General features: G+C 37.3%; 1 protein-coding gene across 1 annotated transcript; it reads left to right on the forward strand.

Annotated features, from left to right (window-relative positions):
- Positions 1–112: 112 nt before the first annotated feature.
- LOC149229130 (MA3 DOMAIN-CONTAINING TRANSLATION REGULATORY FACTOR 4-like) lies at positions 113–24107 on the forward strand. The gene is made up of 4 exons (XM_089378491.1): positions 113–556; positions 1414–1870; positions 20117–20211; positions 21801–24107. The coding sequence occupies exons 2-4, from the start codon at positions 1489–1491 to the stop codon at positions 23628–23630; spliced, it is 2307 nt and encodes a 768-aa protein (XP_089234617.1). The 5' UTR covers positions 113–556; positions 1414–1488; the 3' UTR covers positions 23631–24107.
- Positions 24108–24851: the final 744 nt, after the last annotated feature.

The following is a 24851-nucleotide window of genomic DNA, read 5'->3' on the forward strand; positions in this document are numbered from 1 at the left end:
AATAGAATCATATAAATTCGGTGAAACAGGATCGACAGGCTGAGCATGGCATGCCTATCCAGAGGGAGAGACGTGGACGGTTATTTATAAATTCCAATGCTCTGAGAAGGACATGTGTAATTCCCAATAAATGAATTTTGCCTCAGTTATTTTTTTTATTAGTAAACGAAATCAAATCGTTTCACTATATCAGTCGGTCGGTTCTTTCTACGTCCAATTGTAGATGCGCGTTCTTCCTTTGTGTGCATACGTCTTCTTCACGAATTCTTTTTCATTTCGCCTTTGAAATTTGTTTTGGGTCTGCATAACAACTTTCTCTCGGTTTCAACACTGGCGCGCGAGGCTGGCCCACTGAAATTTCTCAGTCGGTGGATCAGGAGATCAAATCCCTGCGACTGAACATTTTTTACTCGTTGCCGGGGCTCGAGGCTCGAGCAAAATCTCCATCTTTCCAGTGAGCCTCGAGCGAGATCCGCTTCTGGATCGGTTTGTCTGTAAATGTTTTAACTGTAAATTATAACCCTGCACTGATCGGACTGATTTTCTCCGCAACAAGGTGCTGTTCCTTTCCCTGCTTTAATTTTAACCTTTTTTAATTTCGTTCTCCTAGTGGATTTGTGCTAAAACTGACAAAAATGCAAATGCGCGAAATTTCTTTAAAATAAATCAATAATGACATTAGTTTGAGGAATGAACCCTTATTATCTTGGTTAGGGGTGGTTGGAGATATTGTATTGTCTAATTATGGAGTTCATTTTGGGGTTTACAGAGTTTCTCGATGTTATGAGGAAGTAAATGGGACTTGTATCAGAGTAGATTTTTGAAATTTATCTTATTGAACATAACATTTGATGGGCAGTGCGGTTGCCCTGGCGTTATGTGTTTTTTTGAAATTATTAAAATGAATTCTCTGTGCTTTTGACTGTTCTCTGCGATTCTTTCTTTAAAAGGGGTTAGGAATTTGAATATTGTTTTTAATTCTAAAATTTATTGAACCGAGAGGAGAATGTTGATGTAACATGCTTTTATTGCTTGCCAATTAAATTAAAAAAATGAAATAAAAGCGGGCGGCTAACGCCTTAATGAAATTGAAAAATGGGAAAAAAATTACCTTCACGTTTTTAAATTAATTAAAAAACTTAAAAGAAATTAGCATAGATCCTTCTTACCCATCTTTCTTCTTTCTTTTTTGATGGATATATGCTAGTGATTTCTCTAGCATATGATTATGATTTATGATCTGAAATAATGGCGTTCCAACTTTTATTTTGTACATTCGGGTTTCTTTTATTTTGTACATTCGGGTTTCTTTACATGCACTGATAACTTACCTTTACTCATGAGGTTTATTTAAGAAAAATGGTGTTAGCATTAGTAGTTTTGATGGTCTATGAATGTCTCTTATGTTTGCAGAGCGAGGAAGTAGATATATAGAGTTGTGGTTCTGATTGACCCTGTAGCCTTGTTGCGTATATAGAAGTTTGCACAATGGCTTCCAACGATGGGTTCTTGACGGATGAACAGCGAGAGCTTTTGAGATCCGCATCCCTTAGTAGGGATTCGTCGCATTCTCCAAGATTTCCCAAATCTCCAAGGTCTGGACCTGAATTTCAAGGAAAACATGTTGCAGGCAGTGCGAAGAACCAAGCTTCTGTTGATGGGTTCTTGACGGATGAACAGCGAGAGCTTTTGAGATCCGCATCCTTGGGTAGGGATTCGGCACATTCTTTAAAACTTCCCAAATCTCCAAGGTCTGGACCTGAATTTCAAGGAAAACATGTTGCAATCGGTTCAAAGAACCATGCTGGAGGTGTTGTGGGCAAACATGACAAGCGTTCTCACTCGGGGAAAAATGGCCGTCCCAAAAAGAGTATGTGGTTTACTGTTCTCTCTCCTTCTGGAGAAGTCGGTTCTTTATGTGATGTTCTAAATACATGCAAACTGAAATTTAGATCTTGATTTCTAAAAGCTGGTTTCAATGTAAAGTTTATTGTTATTCTTGTTTTCTTTTAGAATCAATGCTATTTGTGTATCTTGATTCTTACTTCTTAAGCTTTAATATGATCAAGATGCTTTTTGATGTTCATTGTTATGCACTAAGGGTGTGAGTAGTGTGATGTACCGCTGAAGCTTAGCGTATGAGTTACATTCTATGCCTTTTCTTTGTAATCTAAGTGAGATTTTTCATGTCGGATATACATGACCTTCAAAATCACTAGGAGGCATATTCTAAATTACCTTTTTTTTATGGCCGGTTGCATTATTGTTGATCTAAAGTAGAATTTTTATCTGGGAATTGTCTAGAATATTGAGGATTATCTACCAAAAAACATTGCTATCCTTTGTTGAGATGTTCAAAATATTCTACCAGTATAAATTCTATAATAGACACCCAAAACTGGAGATACTTTGCAAAACACAATAAAACCTAGAATTAATGAAAAACATGCTTAATTCTATAATAGACACCTAAAACTGGAGATACTTTGCAAAACACAATAAAACCTAGAATTAATGAAAAACATGCTTGTTGTGTGCTTCCTTTGGTTCCATAGAAGGCTAGGAGGGATCTTGGTCTATTCCAACTACACATCTCCATGCATCTTGTGAATAGACGACTCCTCTTTGATTTCCTCAATTTTAAGAATTTTAAGATGTTGACTAAGAATTCCTAGCCAAACTTGAAACTAGATAATGTAACATATTTGCACCTAACCTATAAAGTTTCATTTTGTCTCTTTTTCTATAACAAAGTCCCCATTAAGATTGCATGCCCATTTTTATGATTTTCCTTTTAAGCATGAATTTTTGCCTATAGCAAAGAAAGTAGTACTATAAGGGCCTCTTTCCTTCGAAAGACCCTATGGATGTCTTTAATTTCACACAAAGGGCAATGTAGACAATAATGATTTTTCATGTAATCTAAGCACTAGAAAGTTTGAGAAGTGATTTTAATTCCCTCTTTTAAAATCCTTTGCTAGCATTATGAGAGAGTTGAATTACCCTACTAACTTGATACCATAAAACATAGGGGTGCAAACTATAATAGAATAATTTGTCATAGAATTCAGGTGACTAACCTCCATTGATACCTAGGCTAAAAAGAGAAGCCACTAGATAAACTCTAGACATACTCTAAGAAGAAGTATTTTATGATAGACTTGAACTCTACTAACTTGATGCCATAAAACTGGAGATACTTTGCAAAACACAATAAAACCTAGAATTAATGAAAAACATGCTTAATTCTATAATAGACACCTAAAACTGGAGATACAAACACAATAAAACCTAGAATTAATGAAAAACATGCTTGTTGTGTGCTTCCTCTGGTTCCATAGAAGGCTAGGGATCTTGGTCTATGCCAACTACACATCTCCAGGCATCTTGTGAATAGACAACTCCTCTTTGATTTCCTCAATTTTAAGAATTTTAAGATGTTGACTAAGAATTCCTAGCCAAACTTGAAACTAGATAATGTAAAATATTTGCACCTAACCTATAAAGTTTCAATTTGTCTCTTTTCCTATAACAAAGTCCCCATTAAGATTACATGCCCATTTTTATGATTTTCCTTTTAAGCATGAATTTTTGCCTATAGCAAAGAAAGTAGTACTATAAGGGCCTTTTTCCTTCGAAAGACCCTATGGATGTCTTTAATTTCACACAAAGGGCAATGTAGACAATAATGATTTTTCATGTAATCTTAAGCTCTAGAAAGTTTGAGAAGTGATTTTAATTCCCTCTTTTAAAATCCTTTGCTAGCATTGTGAGAGAGTTGAATTAACCTACTAACTTGATACCATAAAACATAGGGGTGCAAACTATAATAGAATAATTTGTCATAGAATTCAGGTGACTAACCTCCATTGATACCTAGGCTAAAAAGAGAAGCCACTAGATAAACTCTAGACATACTCTAAGAAGAAGTGTTTTATGATAGACTTGAACTCTACTAACTTGATGCCATAAAACATAGGGGAGCAAAGGGGAGGTGCTTTGTGAGAGATTTGAACTCTCTACTAACTTGGTACCATAAAACATAGGGGTGCAGGCTATAATTGAATAATTTCTCATAGAGTCCAAGTGACTAACCTCCATTGATATTGGGATTAAAAAAAGCCTCTAGATAAACACCAGACATAAGCTAAGAAGATTTAGGTTGTGACTGAGCTATTGAGGAAGAATGCATCTTTAGAAGAAACGAGGAGTTGTAGTGTTGAAATACTTGCCAAGAGTCCATGATTGTATTATCCTAGTCGCACCCAAATTCATAATAAAAGCCAATTGAAAAGGCTGCTCCTTCACAATGTGTGCAATGGTACAAGGGTTATGATGGTATTTGATTTCTCTCCTCTTATCTTAAATATGACATGCCACTTTGCTTGGATGGATGGCAAGCAAATTTTTTTATAATTCATTTTAATGAATTTACGGAATTGAGGAAAGGGATACCACCTTTTCCTAAGGTTTCCATCTTCTAGGTGAGGCCTCGTTGGCCAAATGGTCAACGTTTTGATTTCAATCTCTTAAATATGAAAATACTATTAGATTTAGAGTGGCTAACCTCTTTTTGGATTTGCAGGATGTTGTGCTTTGCTAGCTTGCCATTGGATGAATGGAAGAATTGCGCATAGGTCTTATAATTATTGTTGAGTCTCTAATGGCAATTAAGTTTTGTATTCGCCATGGATCAATGACCTTAAGCCCTTTGTAGAGAGATAGTGCATCAACATGATTATTGATAACTTTGCCTAGTCTCTCTTTGAAACTTGCTTCTTGTTTTCCATTGTGATCTAGGACAACCCCCCTTGCTTTTGTTGCCTTTGGGTTGCCTTTTGAGGCCTCATCAAAGAAAAGAATAAACTTCATCTAAGAGGGTTACCAACGTTTGAGCTCCTCTTTCTCCAAGCAGATTTTTCAATTTGCTCTGTGATTTGGCCTTGAAACAATGCTTCTTGGTTGTGAGACATCTTTGAATATTACATGGTTGAGGTAGTTTTGTTTCTATTTCTCCAACATCAAAATATTGCTACCTTTCAAACCCTTATCATGAATTGTTTTGATTAGAAGGCCACGAGCTTTGGCAGTAGTAGGCTTGGGAGAAATGATCTCTTGTTGAGTATGGCTCTATTTCTTGCAAGTTATACTTCTAGTAGGCAAATTTTGGTTTCCTTTGGGAAAGTTGTTGACATCTAAACTCCTTTTCCTTTAAGTGGATTTTCCAAATTTTCTTATCATTGGGTTTTCATATAATACTTCTTGGTTGTGAGACATCCCCTTGCAACACATTTTTGAGGCAATCCTATTACCCTTGCTTCGACATCAAAATATTCTAGCCTTTCACGCTCTTAACCTAAATTGTTTCAGTCAGAAGGCCACAAGCTTTGATAGTAGTAGCTTTGGGAGATATGTCTGTCTTGTTGGAATATGGCTCTATTTCTTGTAGGCTGTATTTTCCAATAGGCAAATTTAGGCACTTCTTGCTAGGCTCTTTTTAGAATGGGCTTATTCAAGAATATTCTAGTGTTATTTTTTGACTAGGAGTCGAACATTTTGTTCCAAGAACTAGGGAGAACTATTCCCTAGTTTCTGCAAATGTGAACTTCCATGTATGTTTAGAAAAAGGACAATGAAAAGAGGGATGTGATTGAGTTTTTGCCTTTTGAAGTACACAAAGCACACCGTTGAGAGCTCTTGGATCCCATGCTTTTTAAGGTTCTCTACTATTACCAATCTCCCATGTACCATAATCCATTGGAAGATACTGATTTTTAGTAGTCCATCACCACCCCAAATATGATTCTAGATCCTTGAACAAGGAAGTAAAGTAAAATTCATACGTTGATATTTACACCCTATCTTAATCACATACCTGTTGACAATGGGACCCCAAGTCTCATTGTTTGACACTGATTTATTCATTGGTGCACACCCTAAAGAAGAGAAAGAAGGGCATTCAATTGGGAGACAAGATGGATTGGGAGAGAAAGTAACTTCCAACCTACCCATCGCTTGTTGATTTGCTCATCCCAAAATGGTAACTCGTAAATAGTTCTAATTCCTTGTGAATTATCCATTTCTTGAACCTTGAAAGCTCTTGATTATCCCTCAGGGTAGGCTTCCCTATAATGCTACCATTCTTTATGGTAATCAATTTGCCATTTATAGGAATCCAAGTAATTTGCGATTGAAGTACTACTTTACAAAGGTTCTAGATCGGGGATCCATTTCCACACTAGCCAAGGGTCATCTAAGCATCTTTTTGTTGCCAAGGAAGTACTTCTTAAACATGAGCTTTTTCCACCATTTTGATTGTTTGGGTATGAGATGTCATAGGACTTTGGCGCCCATAGCAATATTCATTAATGATGGATCTTTTATTCCCAAGACGTTGTTGTCTTATGGAGATCTAACTATATTTTGGTTGATTAAATGAATCTTTTTTGTGTTTGTTTTCCTACATTGCCACACAAATCTATGAGTTTCTTTTGTCACCTTTTGCATTGTGCTAGTTGGAGCTAGCATACTTGAACATTGGTAGAGTGGCAAGGTTGTTAGAATTGACACAACAAGAACCACCTTGCATATTCGTATTCAACCAATTAGAACCCCATTACTATCATTAGGAGATTGGGAATGGTTAATTTCTTTGATGACTCTTTTGATACTCATTTCTTTCATATTTTAGTCTTTCAAATAATGAATCCACCATGATTATGTAAGGAGGTAAGGGAGAGAGGAGATATCCCTATTTGAATCCTCTTTTGTTCTTAAGAGAAATGTAGGCTTTCCATTCAGTATAGGAGTAATCTAGGGACAATTTATACAAGATCTTACCCATAGAACAAAGGATTCATTAAAAAGAAATTTATGAAGAAATTCAAATAGAGATGCCTTACTAGGTCAAATGTGTTTTCCTTATCCATCTTGATTATCATTCCTTTTTCTTTATTTGCTTGTTGAGGTGGATTGCCTCTTACACTAAAATTATATTGTTAAGGATTTGTCTTTTTTCGCAGGAACCCACCCTAGTAGTTATAGATGATTTTAGGAAGAATATTTTTGAGCTTGCTTGCCAATATTTTAGTTAGGATTTTGCAAGATGAGTTTCAAAAAGAGATAGGGTGGAGCCTAGAGGTGTTGGGATTGACTTCTTGGGGATGAATAATAGGAAGGATGAGTTTGTGCTCCCCCAACTTTATTCTTTTTTGCTAGTGATTTAGCATATGGTTTAGATATGTCTTGATAATGGACTGACAAGGACGGAATAAGTTAGAGGAAAATCCATCTAGAATTGGGTATTTGTTTGGTTTAAGACCCCAGGTGGTTCTGAAGATTTTTACTTCTTCTATTTCCTTATTTAACTTTTTGTTCTCTATAGAAACCAATAAAGGCATATTGTGCAACATTGTTAAGTTGGAATCTGGACTAGTTGCCACCTCATTAATATAAGGGTACTCAAAGTGAGCATATTGCTTGTTTGATGGTTGTGAAGTTGCTCAATCACATTCCATTTTCAAGGTTTATTTTTTTTGGAACTCTTGCTTTTTGCCTATTTTAGAAAAATGTGGTGCTTTTGTTGCCAGATTTCAACCAAAGACTCCTAGATTTTATGTGCCACATTTCCTCTTCCTTTCTATTTGCTTAATGGATTTTGCTGTACAACTCTCTTTCCTCTAATAGGCTTTGCTTTGTAGTCTCTCTGTCTTCCATTCTAACTCAAAGGCTTTTGAGTTGATTTTGCAGAATCGATTGTTCTTGGCTAGGAGAAATAAAGAAGATATAGCCCTTTTTTTAGAGCAAACTTTACAACTCTTAGGTTTGCTTCGTACACAAAGGATGGAGATCTAAAGATTGGTCTACTCTATGCCTCAAATAATTTTCATAGCTCTTGGATTATCGAGCCAATGAGGGTGAAATTTTAAGGGAATAGGGCCAAGATCTTGAGATTGGTGAAAGATAAGTGAGATGGGCTTATGGTTCAACACATTTGATGTTATAATATAGTTATTAAGAAGATCATTATGGGTGAGGGATTTGTATAACTTGGCTACTTTGTTTCTTGGTCCCAATCTCCTCTTAGCGCTAGTGTATTTTACTTTTATTGGCTTGACATCAACAATATCCTAATTTGCAATAATATCCTCCATACTTTATCTACAAGGGTCCCTTACAATATTAACTACTCTCTTTTCTTTGTTTGATAAGACCAATAATATCCTCCATACTTTCTCTAAAGGGATCCCTTACTATATGACCTTCTCTCTTTTCTTTGTTTGATAAGACCATGTTGAAATCCCCAACCACAATACTATTCCTAGTGAGCAATCAATCTTTTAATACTTGGAAGGATTGCCAACCTTTTTCCTTTTCCTTGTAATGAGCTGGCATATAAACATTAAAGATATGGATTTTCATACTTGTGACTAGATGAATGAAGCAAGTTAAAACCCAATCTTGAGTATTTTGAGAGGAATCCAATCTTAGTAATGAATTGTCCCATAGAGTGTACACTGAACACATTGCTACACCTACAATACTTTTACAATATTTTTCCTTGACATCTAGTTTATGGAAGTCTACTAGATGAGGATTATGATTGGATTTTCAAATCTAATCATATGCATAAGTGTTGCTTCTTTGAACTTGTGATCTATACCTCTATAAGTCTAGGCGACTATTATCTTTATTCACAAATGGAGGTTTAAAATTGCCATTTAAATGACCATCTTGTGGCATTTGAGATCTTGGGCTTTTGAGTGAAATTTTTGTCCCACTCCTAACAAAATATGATAAGACCATGTTGAAATCCCCAACCACAATACCATTCTTAGTAAGTAATGAATCTTTTAATACTTGTAAGGATTGCCAAGACTTTTTTTTTCCTTATAATGAGCTGGCATATAGACATTAAAGATATGGATTTTCATACCTGTGACTTGATGAATGAGGCAAGTTAAAACCTAGTCTTGAGTATTGGGAAATCCAATTTTAACAATGTCTTGTCCCATAGAGTGTATACTGCTCTTTAGTCTCATTTAGTTTTAATCGCTACGCCTACAATATTTTTCCATTGTTTTTCCTCGACATCTAGTATATGTAAGTTTATTGGATGAGGATTATGATTGGTTTTTCAAATCTAATCATATCTATAAATGCTTCTTCTTTGAACTTGCGATCTGTACTTCTACAAGTCCAGGTGACTGTTACCATTGTTTCACGAATGGAGGTTTAGAATTGCCCCACCTAACTGACCATCTTGTGGCACTTGAGATCTTGGGCTTTTGACTGAGTGGAATTTTGCTCCTAACAAAATTTTGATAGTGGTTTGAATACCAAAGGTTTTTCCTTTGTTTATTGCTTCTTTCCTTTATCCTTTGCTAGTTTTCCTTTTCTCCCTACTTTCTTAGAGTTTGGTCTTCCTCGATATGTGCTCCCTCAAGGTGTTATTGAGCTTGCTTTTTGGTTACTACATTAGGTTGCAGATGAGGTTTTCTAGGAGTAAGATCTATTTATTCTTGCATATTTGAGATGAGATCTCATCTTGGACTTAGAAGGCTTGTCACTTGAGATTTTGAATAGATAAGTTGCTGAAATGATTGAGAGCTTTCAATAGAGGGATAGATAACTTATTGACTGAGAGGATTTCAAATGTGTATGTTGTACTTATTGATTTTGAAATTTGAGCATTGGTGCCTATGGGGGCATCATGCTTTGGAGTTGAAGGGGCTACTTGGTTATAACATAAGGGAGCTACATGATTTGAGGAAGAACTATCAAACTTGTTTTCAAATTGAGGGAGCAACTGGAGTTGTGCTAGAGGGGGTGACATGATTCAAGCCTAGTTTTTCTTCATTGTTTGCCAGTGATCTTCCTTTTCTAATGTTGCTTGTGTTTGGGGTAGATTTTTCTTGCAATCTTTGGCAAAATGCTTGTATTCACAATAGGATTTGCATTTGAATGGCAATTTTTCATAGTCCAACTTTTGCACATGCTTCAAGGAATCTGCAGTGAACATATTGTCTTTTGATAGCCCTGTTTCTAAATCTACTATAACACAAATCCTTGCACATGCAAACATGCCTTCATTTCAGTTCAGACCATTGATGTATTTTCCCAATTTGTTGCCAGTGTTCCTTAATGAATTTTCATTAAAGCAATGTAAATGCGGGTGAGGAAAGTGGACCCAAGTAACTATGGTTGATGTAACATCTAGTTTGGGATCAATCTCTAGGGTCCATTGATTAAGATGCATCCCCCTTCCCAAAAAAATACAGCCCATCTACCTTCTTTGGCTTTAAATAAGATGTAAATTTCTCTTCCTTATAGGTTATCTGTTGAGTTTTCCATTGATCATGGCCATCCAATTTTTTTTTTGCATTTAAATATTCATTGTTCTAGGCAAGGGGCTGATACCACCCAAACTAGTAGGCTCGCAAAGGTCTGTGCAAGCTGCTAAGATGTCACACATAGGACAAGTGCCATTATCACCTTGGCACGAGTGCCCACTCTTTAAGCCTGACTCCTACTTCAATGGCTTTGGCAAGATTCTTTGTAATCGATGTTTCACCCCACAATTAGTAGACTATCCTTGAATGGAGTCTTGGGTGAAGAGGGGAGTTAATTCTTTAATTTTTTGTTGATCCGTAAATGTAAATTATGCAAAATAATTTTGCAGACGAACAAGGTATTTTACTCTAGATTGACAATAAATAATCAAATAAATAGCTCAAATGAGTAAATATTTAATCTTCTCACCAAGAATATGAGCTGTACTTGATGTGTAGTTTTGCCTATGGGTTCTTCTGTGTTTATACGTGTTGTTATGTGATTGCAAATCAGAAAATTGCAGAAAACTCAAGAAAAATCAAGGAAATCTGTTTATACAGCCAAAAGTACCTAGATATCTAGATTGATAATCTAGAGGGTGGGAGAAGCTAGGAAAACAAACATACATGAAATTTGTCCTTCGTAAGTTTCAGATCTGCAGCAAATCTGCTTCTGTTTATAGAGCACCCAAAAATGTGTAGACACTCTAGATTGATAGTCTAATGGTGGGAGAAGCTAGGAAAACAAATATACATGAAAATGGCCCTTCGTAAGTTTCAGATCTGCAACATATCTGCGTTTCCAGTGAGTTGGAAATATGTTACATAGGTCTAGGGGTCAAATCCCCATCGTTTAGTAACTTAGGAATTTATTCCAGCCTATAAATTAATATTGCTGGAATGAGCTATAAATAGTCCCAAATTATAATGTGGAATAATGGATTTGACAACTATTACAAGGGTCTTTAAGATAGAAACTTGGAGGAGGCCCTTGTACCTTGAATTCTGCAAAATCTAAAGTAGTGCGGTTGTAATTAAACACAGATCTGCAAAACCAGCTCAATACACTACGTGAAATATGTGTTTGAAAGCTTAAACTAAGGTATATGGATCCCTTGGATTAAATATAAAATATATGCTCAAAACTCCATGGGTTACTAGCTAATATTAAGATAAGAATTTGAAAATTCAAGCTAGTAAATATTCAATTAAGTTTTTTTTCCTATAATTTTTTTTAAGAGAATGCTGGTTTTTGAGATATGGTTACCTTGACCACAATTTTACATGAAGTGTCAGGTTGTGAATCACATTCACTCTTTAAGTTGGACTTGCAATTCGGACACTGAGGTGAGTTTGGAGTAGAGAAGTCTGTGTCACCCCCACCTTTGTCTAAGATACTCCACAAGCTTTTGGATCCAACTAGCAGTGACTTCTAGCAAAGTGTCTTTAATCTTCAGGTCAACTATGTGGTAGAAGAGATCTTCAACTTCCAACTAAGGAAAGAACAAAAATTGGTGCTTTGGTTATTCTCTCCACGTGGCTAATAGCTGATCCATGGATCAGCTCTCCAACCTTTGTGTAACTTGGATGTACCTATGATTATCTTATTTACTATTTATTATGACAAGAGCCAAGAAAAGCAATATAGAAAAAGGCAACCCACAAAGTTACACAAGATGTTTGCAAAAAAAGAGTTTTATTATGGCATCTGATCTCACAATTCAACAACAACTGAAATGAGAGGAAGGACTAACCTTTTATATTTTTCTATAGTATTGGCTAGTTGGATCTCACTCAATAATATTGTTATTTGTCATCCATAACTTGGAGGCAATAAACTCAACAAATATATTTTTATTATAATGCTTCTCCAGAAAAGAGAGTTTGGACAAGTTTGACCCTTGGAAGTGCAAAAGAATAGTAGAATTTTCATGTTCCAATAGTTTGCTCAACTTGACCCAATGGCTCCATGAAGTAACTCAACTTGCTTTAGTTGGCAGAGCCTCCATTTATATTGAAATATCCCCATCCGCACCAACCAGCATTCGCTGCACACATAGAATCGCCCCAACTAACTCCATTCATACCCTAGTGGTGGGACTAAAGCTGAGAGATAAGGGGTGTGTCAAGTGCTTGTTGCCTTTATTCGGGAAGGGATAGTTGCCCGATGCATTCTTGGAAGGCCCCACCTAGGAGCATTTGTCAAAGCTTTCTAGTCGGGTTAGGGTGGGAAATCTAAGATCCACTTAGACCTGGCCATTATAACTTGTCGATAATCAGGTATTGAGTACCAACTTCCCGCTTTCGAGAGAAGAGGAAGGCATGAACGGGGAACAGCTAGTGAGGCCCGAGGGAGTCTCCTTTGTGCAGTAATACTTTCTGGAGGCCCCGCCTGATTTTTGTAGCATTTGTTGGACTTGGTGGACTAGGCTAAAGATAGATTCCTTGGTGAAAAAAAGGCTCTTGGCTTTTGCGGATATGGATTGAACGAGGGTCCTATGCCTTGGGATAGCCTCAAGGGAGAACTATAAAAAAGGGAAGGGAATTGAGGGAGTAAAATGGGCAACTTTTGCTTATCAACTTGGGTTAGAGTTTGAGCCTAGTTGCTAACACAAGAGAGAATAGAAGGAATTACTGCCCTAGAACTTATGAGATCAGATCAAACTACCTTACTTAGACTTTATCAGACTGATGGGATGGGAATGATTGTCTTAAAAGTCATGTAGGTATGACCGTCTTAAGAGCTATAGGAGTATAACTGTTCTTGGTATAAGCTATTCACTAGTATGTCTTGAACCTACTAAAGGAGATTATCCCTCATAGGTGGGCTACAAAGAGGATTTGAACCGAGCATTATAGATTCCCTCCGTTGAAACCATTGTGGCAGGAGTGGGGAACATCTACAAGCGAGGGAGCCTTCTTTGTCGAGTAATACTCTCTTGAGGCCCCGCCCGATTTTTGTAGCATCTGTTGGACTTGGTGGTGGACTAGGCTAAAGATAGACTCCTTCGTGAAAAAAAAGGCTTTGGGCCCTTGCAGGTATGGATTGAATGGGGGTCTTGCGCCTTGGGATAGCCTTAAGGGAGAACTATAGAAAGGGAAGGGAATTGAAGGAATAAAATGGGCAACTTTTGCTTATCAACCTGGGCCAGAGGTAGAGCCTAGTTGCCAACAGACAAGAGAGAATAGAAGGAATTACTACCCTAGAACTTATGAGATCAGATTTGCCTTACTTAGACTTTATCAGACCGATGGGATGTGAATGATTGTCTTAAAAGCCATGTAGGTATGACCGTCTTAAGAGCTATAGGAGTATAATCGTCCTTGGTCTAAGTTGTTCACTAGTACATCTTGAACCTATTGAAGGCGGTTATCCCTCATAGGTGGGCTACAAAGAGGATTTGAACCGGGCATTATAGATTAGTTATCCCTCCATTCAAACCAGAGTTAGCAATGGATGGAGGGCGACTTTGAAACCAATTGAAAGGCCTATCCAGAGCCCCACGAGCGTATGGCCTTGCCATTTGACCTCTCTTCCCGTGTGGCTAGGAATGCTCAGTGACAACTTTTGAATTATGGCTTAAGGATCTAAATTGCTTCTTCTAGCTAGGTCTTCATCAGGTGAGTCAACAAAGAATAATCTTTAATCTTCGGATTTGAGAGAGGATCAAATAAACAAAGACATCAATTGTTTTCGGGGCCTTGTTCCCAAAACTCCATGGATCTCTTCGCTTCCCAATAGGATGGCTGCCTATCACTTACGCTTCCCCTCAATAACTATCACAAACTATCCCTAAATAAAAAGGAAGGAGACAAGTATAGATTCCAGAAAAAGACATTAGCCTTAGAAATGGGACAAGTATATTATTTCTTTAAGGTGCTTTCTTGATCTAGACAAAGATATATCTCATTATATATGTAATTATGCTTTTCTGTCATTTTCATTTCTTCCCTTCAACAAAGATAACTAGAAGGTAAGGTCATGGAATTATATAGCTATAACAAACAACCGCACCAATGATGGTTTGTGCGTGATGGTCATAAACAACAATGATGGTGACCTGTGGCATCAAGACCTGTCCCCCTACGTTTTGAGAAACCATGATACCACCAAACCTTCTTGGATTGATTTGGAGAGAAGCATTTTTCTTATCAGCTGGAAAAAATCTTCATATTCACGCAGCAGTTCCACTACCTGAGTAACAATTTATTCGTCCCAGGGCATGAGACCTGATCCAAAAGGCCGTTACAAGATTTCGACTAAATTCAAAAGATCTAACCAGCAAACTGATCGTGGACTCTAGAGGAAGTCTAGATAACCCCATTAGAGCATCTCATACAATGAAATTATTTGTGTTCTCAACGCCAAGAGTATGACAAGGATCTCGTATACTCATAGCAACAACAATAGATCTTTGATATGATCAACGATTGACAAGCACATAAAACAACTTCTTGTCTTCCTCATTGTTAGCACTCCTAGGCCTTCTCCCCTAATCATGCCAACTTCTATCCTCCCAACAACCTCCGCCCCCCGTTGACCTCAACCTTACGCTGGAGAATCCTAATTACGATTTCACCCAAGGAGCCTCTACTCTACCCTGTCAGTTTGAAATGCCTTGCAACATTAAGATTGTCCCTTCCAGGGTCTGTAGGTACTAGGAAGTCCTTCCTGGCTATTCTCTTGAGTGTGGAATTGCCATATCTCAATGGGTTCAACATAATTCGCATGTAATCTGAAGCCTATTCTTCAATTCTTTTTGGGCAAGTATGTTTTCATTGTCCATAGTCCTTGCAAAAATTAGACTTTCACGTAATTGAGAGTTCGTTTGAATACAAGCATCTTCCCACATATCTTTCCATTTGATCTGGCAATCCATCGTCAAGGCAATACCGTACTAACTTTTGCCAGCCCAGTGGCCTCCTTCCTATTAGTTTTTTCATCAGTGGATAAATGCCTCCCTAACTTGATATCAATAGCTCGAAATGTGCCCCCTATATTTAATAAAAAGTATGTATTGAAAAATATCCACTATTGGTCGGATATGGGAGTATACATCTCACGAATATGAAGCAGTCTTTTTTTGAATCTTATAAAATACAAAATTAAATATTACAGGCTTATATAGTGTAATTACTAATGTGTCTATACTTTGTTTATTATATAGTATATATTAGCTATATAGTTGAAGTCATATCAGAAAAGATGTGTTTATTTAATATAATAATTTATAGTTTCTAATTATACTTATATCTATGTTTTTTTTCTTTTTCCTTTTTAAACAGAAACGGGGATAATTTGCATTATAAAAGTTGTAACCAAAGCTAAACAGTGAGATTACGGAAAGTGTTGGCCTTAGATTCCCAAAATGGCCCCCCCTCCCCCCAAAAAAAATATATATATATCTATGTCCACAAAAACTACATCCCAGTATTTCTTACATATGTCACAACGTTCTTACATATGTCACAATGTCCACCGAACTTGAGTGTGGAATTGCCATATCTCAATGGGTTCAACATAATTTGCATGTAATCTGAAGCTTCTTCAATTCTTTTTGGGCAAGTATGTTTTCATTGTCCATAGTCCTTGCAAAAATTAGACTTTCACGTAATTGAGAGTTTGTTTGAATACAAGCATCTTCCCACATATCTTTCCTTTTGATCTGGCAATCCATCGTCAAGGCAATACCGTACTAACTTTTGCCAGCCCAGTGGCCTCCTTCCTATTAGTTTTTTCATCAGTGGATAAATACCTCCCTAACTTGATACCAATAGCTCGAAATGTGCCCCCCTATATTTAATAAAAAGTATGTATTGAAAAAAATCCACTATTGGTCGGATATGGGAGTATACATCTCACGAATGTGAAGCAGTATCTTTTTGAATCTTATAAAATACAAAATTAAATATTACAGGCTTATATAGTGTAATTACTAATGTGTCTATAATTTGTTTATAATATAGTATATATCAGCTATATAGTTGAAGTCATATCAGAAAAGATGTGTTTATTTACGGGGATAATTTGCATTATAAAAGTTGTAACCAAAGCTAAACAGTGAGATTACGGAAAGTGTTGGCCTTAGATTCCCAAAATGGCCCCCCCTCCCCCAAAAAAAATTATATATATATCTATGTCCACAAAAACTACATCCCAGTATTTCTTACATATGTCACAGTGCCCACCGAACTTCAACCTCCACTGAACTTCAACCTTTAGGTTCAAAATTCAACCTTGAACTTCGAAATTCGGTGAACCAATTTTTTTTTTTTTTTGAGGTTTGGCCAACCTCATCAACCTTCATGGCCATTAACCAAGTCCGTAGCTCAAGCTCATAACCTCATGTCTCAACTCAAATTTGTGATCTATCCTGGAAGTTTCCCAGTCCGCCTCATGCCACAACTCAAGCTTGTAATCTATCCTTGCAGTTTCCAAGTCCATGATAGCATCTTTTATGTTTATTAATGTTAATTTCTTACTATTTTATGTTATCTTTCTTTTTAAAGTAATATATTTATATATGTAGAAAATGTATATAGATGAACCTAATGGTGAACCTAATCCAAACCTCATAAAAAATTTCAAACTCTTAACAAAAATTTCATATTCTTACTGAACCTAATCGCTGTCAAACCTGGACGGTATGTCTTAGTTTCTTACATGTATATATTCTTTAAAAACTCTCAAGATTCTACTTACTTTGCATAACATAAAATTTAGTAAAAGACACAGTGACTATTTGACTCTTGTAACCCCAGTTTGGTTGGATGAGATTCCTAGTTTCCAATGCCCATATCATCAAGCACCTGATGAGCTGTGTCATTCTTCTGGACTCTGGGTGAATAGAGTTTGTAGACATCTTCCAGTTGGAATCTGTTGATTGAGAATTTTTGTTTAAGAAGCAATTTTCTGACCATGTTGCACTCTGCTACCAGTGTGTTAATCTGTTGTTTCATGTGCTAATGTATTCATTGGATTTCTGAGAAGTGCAATTGTGTTCATTCTTATGCAATTTTGCTCTCACTGAGAAAATAGAGGTCCAATTATGATGGAGGGGTTCCTCATGCTGATGAAGTGCCATTTGGATTTACTGAGCTTCCCTATAATCCATGAGACATATACACATAACAAGACAGGGCTGCCAATTCTTTACAGGAATGATCTCAGAATTTAACATAAAACCATAAGACCAAAGAACCAGAGAACCCCTATTGTGCACCCAACCAGAGAGAAGCACCAGGTCGCTTAAGACACAAATGAACCCAGGGAGGTCTATGTGATGCTGAACGAAGGAACTAGACACCTGGTAGAGATGTCTAGAACATTGACAGGTAGGAGACCCCAAAAATTAACCCCCAAAAGAACGAGAACACAAGAACTAAGAGCAGCTGCAGGATGAACTGAACTCATGGGCTCAAATAAACAGCGGAATTCTATGAGCCAATATGTTGGAATGCCAAAACACAATGCCCAACTTCCAGAAGCCACAGAACCTGAACTCAAATCCTTCAAACAGTAGTTCCATAAAATTATCCAGGGGGAGATTCCTACAAATCCACTGCCAAGAGGAGACTTAGAGAAGCGTTGCTCCAGCCTTTGATACACACTCCCAGCTTGAAATTCATTATTCGATTATCCCACCACCTTGGCAATATATACCTTGACTCAACATTCAAGGGATAGACTGAAATCAAGTTTGGGCATGTGAAGAGTTGGAGTGCAGGTCCCCTCATATCTACGGACCTCGTATGTAATCCATTGCACTTGACTGAAGTTTAAACGCTCCCAAAAAACCAGGGAGAGTTTTCTTTTTGCCGGGAGTCTCTCCCGTCCAAAGCACGAATTGGGAGCGGGGGTGTGAGTTGGGAGGGGCCCCTGCCTAAAGGCTAAAACGTAATCCAAGTATCTATAATGAATGCACAAAACGGTTGGTTGAAACAAGAATCAACCGAATTGGTCCACCTGAAACCAGTACTGTGGCCCTCAAAATGCAAAAAGAAGAAAAAAGGGTACCCCATCTTAAAACCTAACCAGTGCTATAAAATGACGCTGTCTTTTTTGCACATCAGTGGTCAAGAGGTAAGTTTTTTGTTCGATTTTTGTATTTAACATTTCTTTATCCAACTTGTGGAGTTATTGTTCATATTTACCTTGTCCTAATAATTTATTGATATTTACATTATATTTTACTTTCGTTGACCAAAAACATTTAACATTAAAAGTTAAGAGTGGGAACCCTGTTCCAGGATGTTTGGTAAAGGTCTTTAGACTCGCCTCACGTGGAGAAAGTTGACCAAAAACATTTAACATTAAAAGTTAAGAGTGGGAACCCTGTTCCAGGATGTTTGGTAAAGGTCTTTAGACTCGGGCCTCACGTGGAGAAAGTAGAAAATGAGGATTTTTTTCCAGTTTCGGCAGACTGAACAGTTGTTCAACACTTCATCACTATTTGAAATAAAACTGTGCAATGTTGGTCTCCCAACCCTCATGGGTTGGGGAATCGTAGGATTGCAGCATGATAAATACTTGTGATTATTTAACATTAAAAGTTAAGAGTGGGAACCCTGTTCCAGGATGTTTGGTAAAGGTCTTTAGACTCGGGCCTCACGTGGAGAAAGTAGAAAATGAGGATTTTTTTCCAGTTTCGGCAGACTGAACAGTTGTTCAACACTTCATCACTATTTGAAATAAAACTGTGCAATGTTGGTCTCCCAATCCTCATGGGTTGGGGAATCGTAGGATTGCAGCATGATAAATACTTGTGATTGCTTTGTGATGGTGGGCGTCCAATTGTTTGGAGTTATATATATGTCCATGATACATGGTTGTTTTTTAAAATTTGAATATTCTATATAATTTTTATACAATTAGTTATTTTTCCAGTTATTTTTCTTGGTTCTCGTCTGGTTCCAGTTCTGATAACTTTGAATAAAAAATGCGGGGTGATCATTATTAGGAATTTGTTTTGACTCTTTATTTTTCCTCCTCTACTCTACTATGGGTTATGAATTGAATTTGAGCTTAATAGCCTCAATATAATAATGGGAACCTCGAGATTATAATATCAAAGTTGCATGGAAAATATTGTAACAGGCCACAATTCAACAAAACAAAAGGAGGATCCGTCATCAGGCTCGTTTTTGTGCCCTTTTTTAGGCTGACTCTACCCAACTCTGGTTTGTGAATTAAATTTAGTTAGGAGGATCATCATCAGGGTTCGTTTTTTTTGCCTGTGATTTGAATTTAGCTGAATGAGTAGTGGTTTGGGTTAATATTTTCACTTTTTATTCATTGATACAAATCTTTTTGACTACTTATTTTTTTCCTACTCTACTCTACTATGGGTTATGAACTGGATTTGAGCTGAATGGATGCAATATAATAATGGGAACCGTTGAGATAAACATATCAAAGATGCATGGAAAGTATTGTAATAGGCCATGATCAACAAAACAAAAGGAGGATCATCATCAGGGCTTGTTTTTGTGCCCTTTTTTAAGCTGTATAACCTACTCTGGTTATGAATTGAATTTAGTTGAATGAGTAGTGGTTTGGTTTAATATGTCACTTTTTACGCATCAATACAAATCTTTTTGAATGTTTTGGGACTATTCTTTCTATTTAATTATAAATAATTTCCTTCTAAAGTAGATGCCATTTACTCTTATTTTATGTAAAGAAGAGAGTTGTGGGTGTTTTAATATTTTATGATATTCTAAAGAGGTTGGTGGTTATTGCCATTTTGGTGTCGAACTCATTAGAATTTAATTATGTTTGGCAGGTGGATGTGGTGGCAAAGGCACTTGGGGAGGATTACTAGACACAGATGAGGATGTGCATCTTGATCATAATGACCCAAACTATGATAGCGAGGAGGTAACCATTTTGTTTTCAAGCATTTATTGAGCTCATTCTCTTACTATCTAGAGTTTTGCAGGCCTCTATGCATCGAAGTCCTCTATGCCATTGATGTGGGTTTTGTTTCATGTCCATTATTTTCTTTCTAAAAGTTCCTTCCCTGTAATGGTGATAATGGTTTTGCTCTAATGTCTGTTGACCTAGAAACCAAATATTGCAAGACTTGTTAAAACCATTGTTGCTGATCTCTCCCAATTTTCCATTTTTTTTCCTGATTTTTGAGATCCAATTTTATGGTGGTCGATATTTTCCATTATTTCCAGTAAGTTTCTTTCTGGCCCTTGTCTCCTGGAAATGATATCTGCAACATTGGTATAAACTGATATGAGTAGGACATTTAGGGAGTCGAGAGTTGTTTCTTAGTAACTTGTAAGCTTTGCTATATGTTGAGCTGTTAGTAGTTATTTGTGCATAGTCAGTAGAGAAGGAAAGGAAAGGACTTCATTCCAGAAGAATTCAAGAAGGAAAAGCCTCCTACATTTTGGAGAGGTGAAGAAGGTCGAAGAAGAAGAGTCCATAACTACTCTAAAATATGATAGCAAGGGTAGCTGTCTTCAACCTAAGAGGTAAAGCTGATATCTAGTGGGAAGATTTAAGGAATATGAAGGATATGAGGGAGAAGGAGTTTTCATAGGGAAAGGTTTGGGAGATACTTTAGGAAGAAGTATCTATCTTAGGAATAATATGATGAGGCGGCCAAAGATTTCTATGAGCTCAAACTCGGGCAACTGATAGATGAAGAATATACTGCCAGGTTCTTGGAGTTGTTTCTAAGTAGTTACTAGTAACTTGTAAGCTTTGCTATATGTTGATCTGTTAGTAGTTACTTGTGCCTAAATGCCCTGCCCGAGGTCCTATCTGGTGAACTGAAACTTGTTTACATAGATTTGGGACCTGTTCGTGAAAATCACTGTACTTTTGTCATTATTGTTCTTCTGTAGATGATGCTTCTTGTGCATGGGACCAATTTTCAGAAAATCACCAGTTGTGTTAAAATTCACGCAGTATGGATTGTAGCATACGGAAGTGTGGAGAGAGTGCCTTTAATTTCAAGGCTGAGCTGTTGCCATCATGACAGATTAACTGAAAATTCCATGGCACCGCACTGCTTTCTCATTAGTGTCCCTCTTACTATTGGTGATGATTGTATAGGATCTGTTCTCTAAAAATTATGTTATACTGTCCCATATGGAAGTATCGTTGAAAGATTTCCTGGAATTCAAGTCTGATGCTGCTATTCTTAGACATGGATGCAACAGGATGCTCAAATGGAGCCACTCATTGACACACTGTTACTCCTGTTTATGATTCTTGTGCAGAGAACCCGTTCTGGAAAAAAACCATATGATGTGATTGATCTACTCTGCTTTGATATTAGAATTTAGTCTTCTGCTGATGCTCTTGTATTGAACCCATTTTGAAAATTTCACCAAACAATGGATTGCACTTGGAACTTTGGAAGTTATTCAGAAAGTGTCCATTGAATGCAAAAATGTAACCATGTTTTTGTTAATTAATGATGGAGATGCATCCGACTAGGATTGAAGTTAAAATCATCTCACCAACTGGTGGGTAAAACTGTATCCGAGTCTCTGGAGGAATACAAGGGAAAAGTTGGGTCAATAATAAAGGAATATTTTGCTACTGACGATGTGGCTTCAGCAGCTGCTGATCTTTCTGATCTGGGCTGCCCGAGCTATCACCATTATTTTGTTAAAAAACTTATCTCCATGGCAATGGATAGGCATGACCGAGAAAAGGAGATGGCTGCAGTGCTCTTGTCCTCTCTGTATGCTGATGTGATTGAACCTGAGCAGGTTAGCAAAGGTTTTAGCAAATTGCTCGACTCAGCAGATGATTTGGCCCTGGATATCCCTGATGCAGTAGATGTTTTAGCATTATTTGTTGCTCGTGCAGTAGTTGATGACATACTTCCTCCGGCCTTTCTGACCAAAACATCGAAATCTCTACCAGAGGATTCGAAGGGAGTTGAAGTAATACAGAAGGCCGAGAAAAGCTATTTATCAGCTCCTCTTCATGCAGAAATTATTGAACGTCGATGGGGTGGCAGCACTCACGTCACAGTAGAGGAAGTAAAAAAGAAGATAAGCGACTTACTACATGAGTATGTTGAAAGTGGGGACAAGGCAGAAGCTTGCCGGTGCATAAGAGATCTGAAGGTTCGTTTCTTTCATCATGAAGTTGTAAAGAGGGCTTTAATTTTAGCTATGGAACGAAGAAGTGCAGAGCCACTTATTTTGGCTCTACTGAAAGAAGCTGCTGAGGAGGGTCTTATAACATCTAGTCAGATGTCAAAGGGGTTTGGCAGGCTTGCTGACACTGTAGATGATCTGTCACTTGACATAATTAATGCAAAGGACATGTTTGAATCTTTAATTCTCAAGGCAACAACAGATGGTTGGCTTATCCCAGCATCTGTCAGGTCTATCCCCAGTCAACTGGATGAATTGACGGAACAGGATAATGCTAAGCTCTTCAAGGAAAGGGCAATAACTATTATTCAAGAGTACTTCCTTTCTGATGATATCTTTGAAGTTGTGAGGAGTTTGGAAGATCTTGCTGCTCCTGATTTCAATGCAATTTTTGTTAAGAAGCTTATCACATTAGCTATGGACAGGAAGAACAGGGAGAAAGAAATGGCTTCTGCCTTACTGTCTGCTCTCTATACAGAAGTATTTCCGGTTGAAGATATTGTGAATGGTTTTGTTTTGCTACTAGAGGCTGCTGAGGACACTGCATTAGACATACCTGATGCTGCAAATGAGCTAGCTCTTTTCCTGGCTAGAGCTGTTATAGATGATATTTTGGCTCCACTTAATTTGGAAGAAATTAACGGCCAGTTAAAGCCAGGATCTATTGGGAGTGAAATAGTGCGCTTGGCCCGTTCTCTCCTAGCTGCTCGCCTTGCTGGTGAACGTATTCTTAGGTGTTGGGGTGGTGGCACTGGTTGGGCAGTTGAAGATGCAAAAGACAAAATCAACAAGCTGTTAGAGGAATTTGAGACAGGAGGAGGTATTAGAGAAGCATGTCAATGTATTCGGGATCTTAATATGCCATTCTTTCACCATGAGGTTGTGAAGAAAGCTCTGGTTATGGCAATGGAGAAGAAAAATGATAGGCTGTTGAATTTGCTGCAGGAATGTTCAAGTGAAGGTTTGATTACTATAAATCAAATGGTGAAGGGTTTCACAAGAATTGCTGATAGCCTTGATGACCTAGCGTTGGATATTCCCAATGCTAGGGACAAGTTTGCAAGTTACGTTCAGCAGGCAAAAGCAAATGGCTGGCTGGTATCATCTTTCACCTTTGGCACAATATTTGATCCAACGGAGTCAAATGGGGATATGCGTTCGTGAGCTGAGGACATATCTCTTCCTTCTGGGGCAGAGATACCACCTTCACAAACATATAAATCAGTTTTTTCTTGCCTTTTACCTCACAAAGTTAAGTTGTATGCCTCTGTATAAAAGTTTGACATGAAGAATGTAGGGTGCAGGGTTAATTCTGTAGCTGTGTTTAAATTTGGTTACTGCTGCATAGTCTGAGGTGCTAGAACAGAATTGGGTGGTTTTGTGGGTGGGAAAAGGTGTACGAGGTGTGGTAATCTATCTGTATAAATGATGCACTCTTCTTGTCCTTCAATTCATTGTTTCTTTTGTATCATGTACATGTGGAAACTCAATCCTGTGTGTGGAGTGGATAAGCATTGTCTTTATTGTTCAGGCTTTGTTATACTGCCTATTTGTTCTTTTCTTCAAAACTTCAAAACATATTGCAATTTGAAGCATGTCTTGCCTTCAGATCTTTGATGAGAAAAGGAGATTGGATTTTTATATTTGTTATAGAATATGATTCAGGGAAAATATATATAAAAGAAAATGCTGGCAAATGTTCTCGAGTCCATGCCCAGTCAACTGAAAGTCTGAGTGGACCTGCAGAACATGGTAATCTATTTGTATAAATGTTTCCTACTTTTCCTTCAATTCATTGTTTCTTTTGTATCATGTGCATGTGAAAACGCAATCCTGTGTGTGGAGTGGATAAGCATGGACTTTGTTGTTCATGGTTTGTTACACTGCCCTTTTGTTCTTTATCCTGATCAAAACTTCAAAACGTATTACGATTTGAAGTATGTCTTGCCTCCAAAGTCTTTGACGATAAAAGGAGATTGCTTTTGAATTTTTTTATAAAATTTGATTTCGGGAAAATGGATATTTTTGACTAACTGATATCAAGGCAATTGCTTGCAAATGTTCTGCAGGTCCATCCCCTGTCAACTGAAAAATGGATATTTTTGACTAACTGATATCAAGGCAATTGCTTGCAAATGTTCTGCAGGTCCATCCCCTGTCAACTGAAAGTCTGAATGGACCTGCAGAACATGATACTGCTGGGGGCCCTTAAAGAAATAGGGCATTGCATTTTTTGTTGTTTTATTTTTCATATTCGTTTTTAGGATTTAATGTAGGGAAATTGGATATTTTAAAAATGTTGATATAAAGGAAAATGATGGCAAATGTTCTGCAGGTCCGTTCCCAGTCCACTGAATGGACATGCAGAACATGATAATTAGGCTC

Source organism: Pinus tabuliformis, chromosome J (genome assembly GCF_031772625.1).
Source record: "Pinus tabuliformis cultivar Carrire ecotype Pingquan chromosome J, CPIR1, whole genome shotgun sequence".
Lineage (NCBI taxonomy): Eukaryota > Viridiplantae > Streptophyta > Pinopsida > Pinales > Pinaceae > Pinus > Pinus tabuliformis.

What these genes read in the sequence shown, in the direction of transcription:
- LOC149229130 (XM_089378491.1), top strand. Translation starts at nt 1,489, where the DNA reads ATGGCTTCCAACGATGGGTTCTTGACGGATGAACAGCGAGAGCTTTTG. An exon ending in AAATGGCCGTCCCAAAAAGA is followed by an intron (nt 1,871 to 20,116) that starts GTATGTGGTTTA and finishes TATGTTTGGCAG; the next exon opens with GTGGATGTGGTGGCAAAGGC. An exon ending in CAAACTATGATAGCGAGGAG is followed by an intron (nt 20,212 to 21,800) that starts GTAACCATTTTG and finishes CTAGGATTGAAG; the next exon opens with TTAAAATCATCTCACCAACT.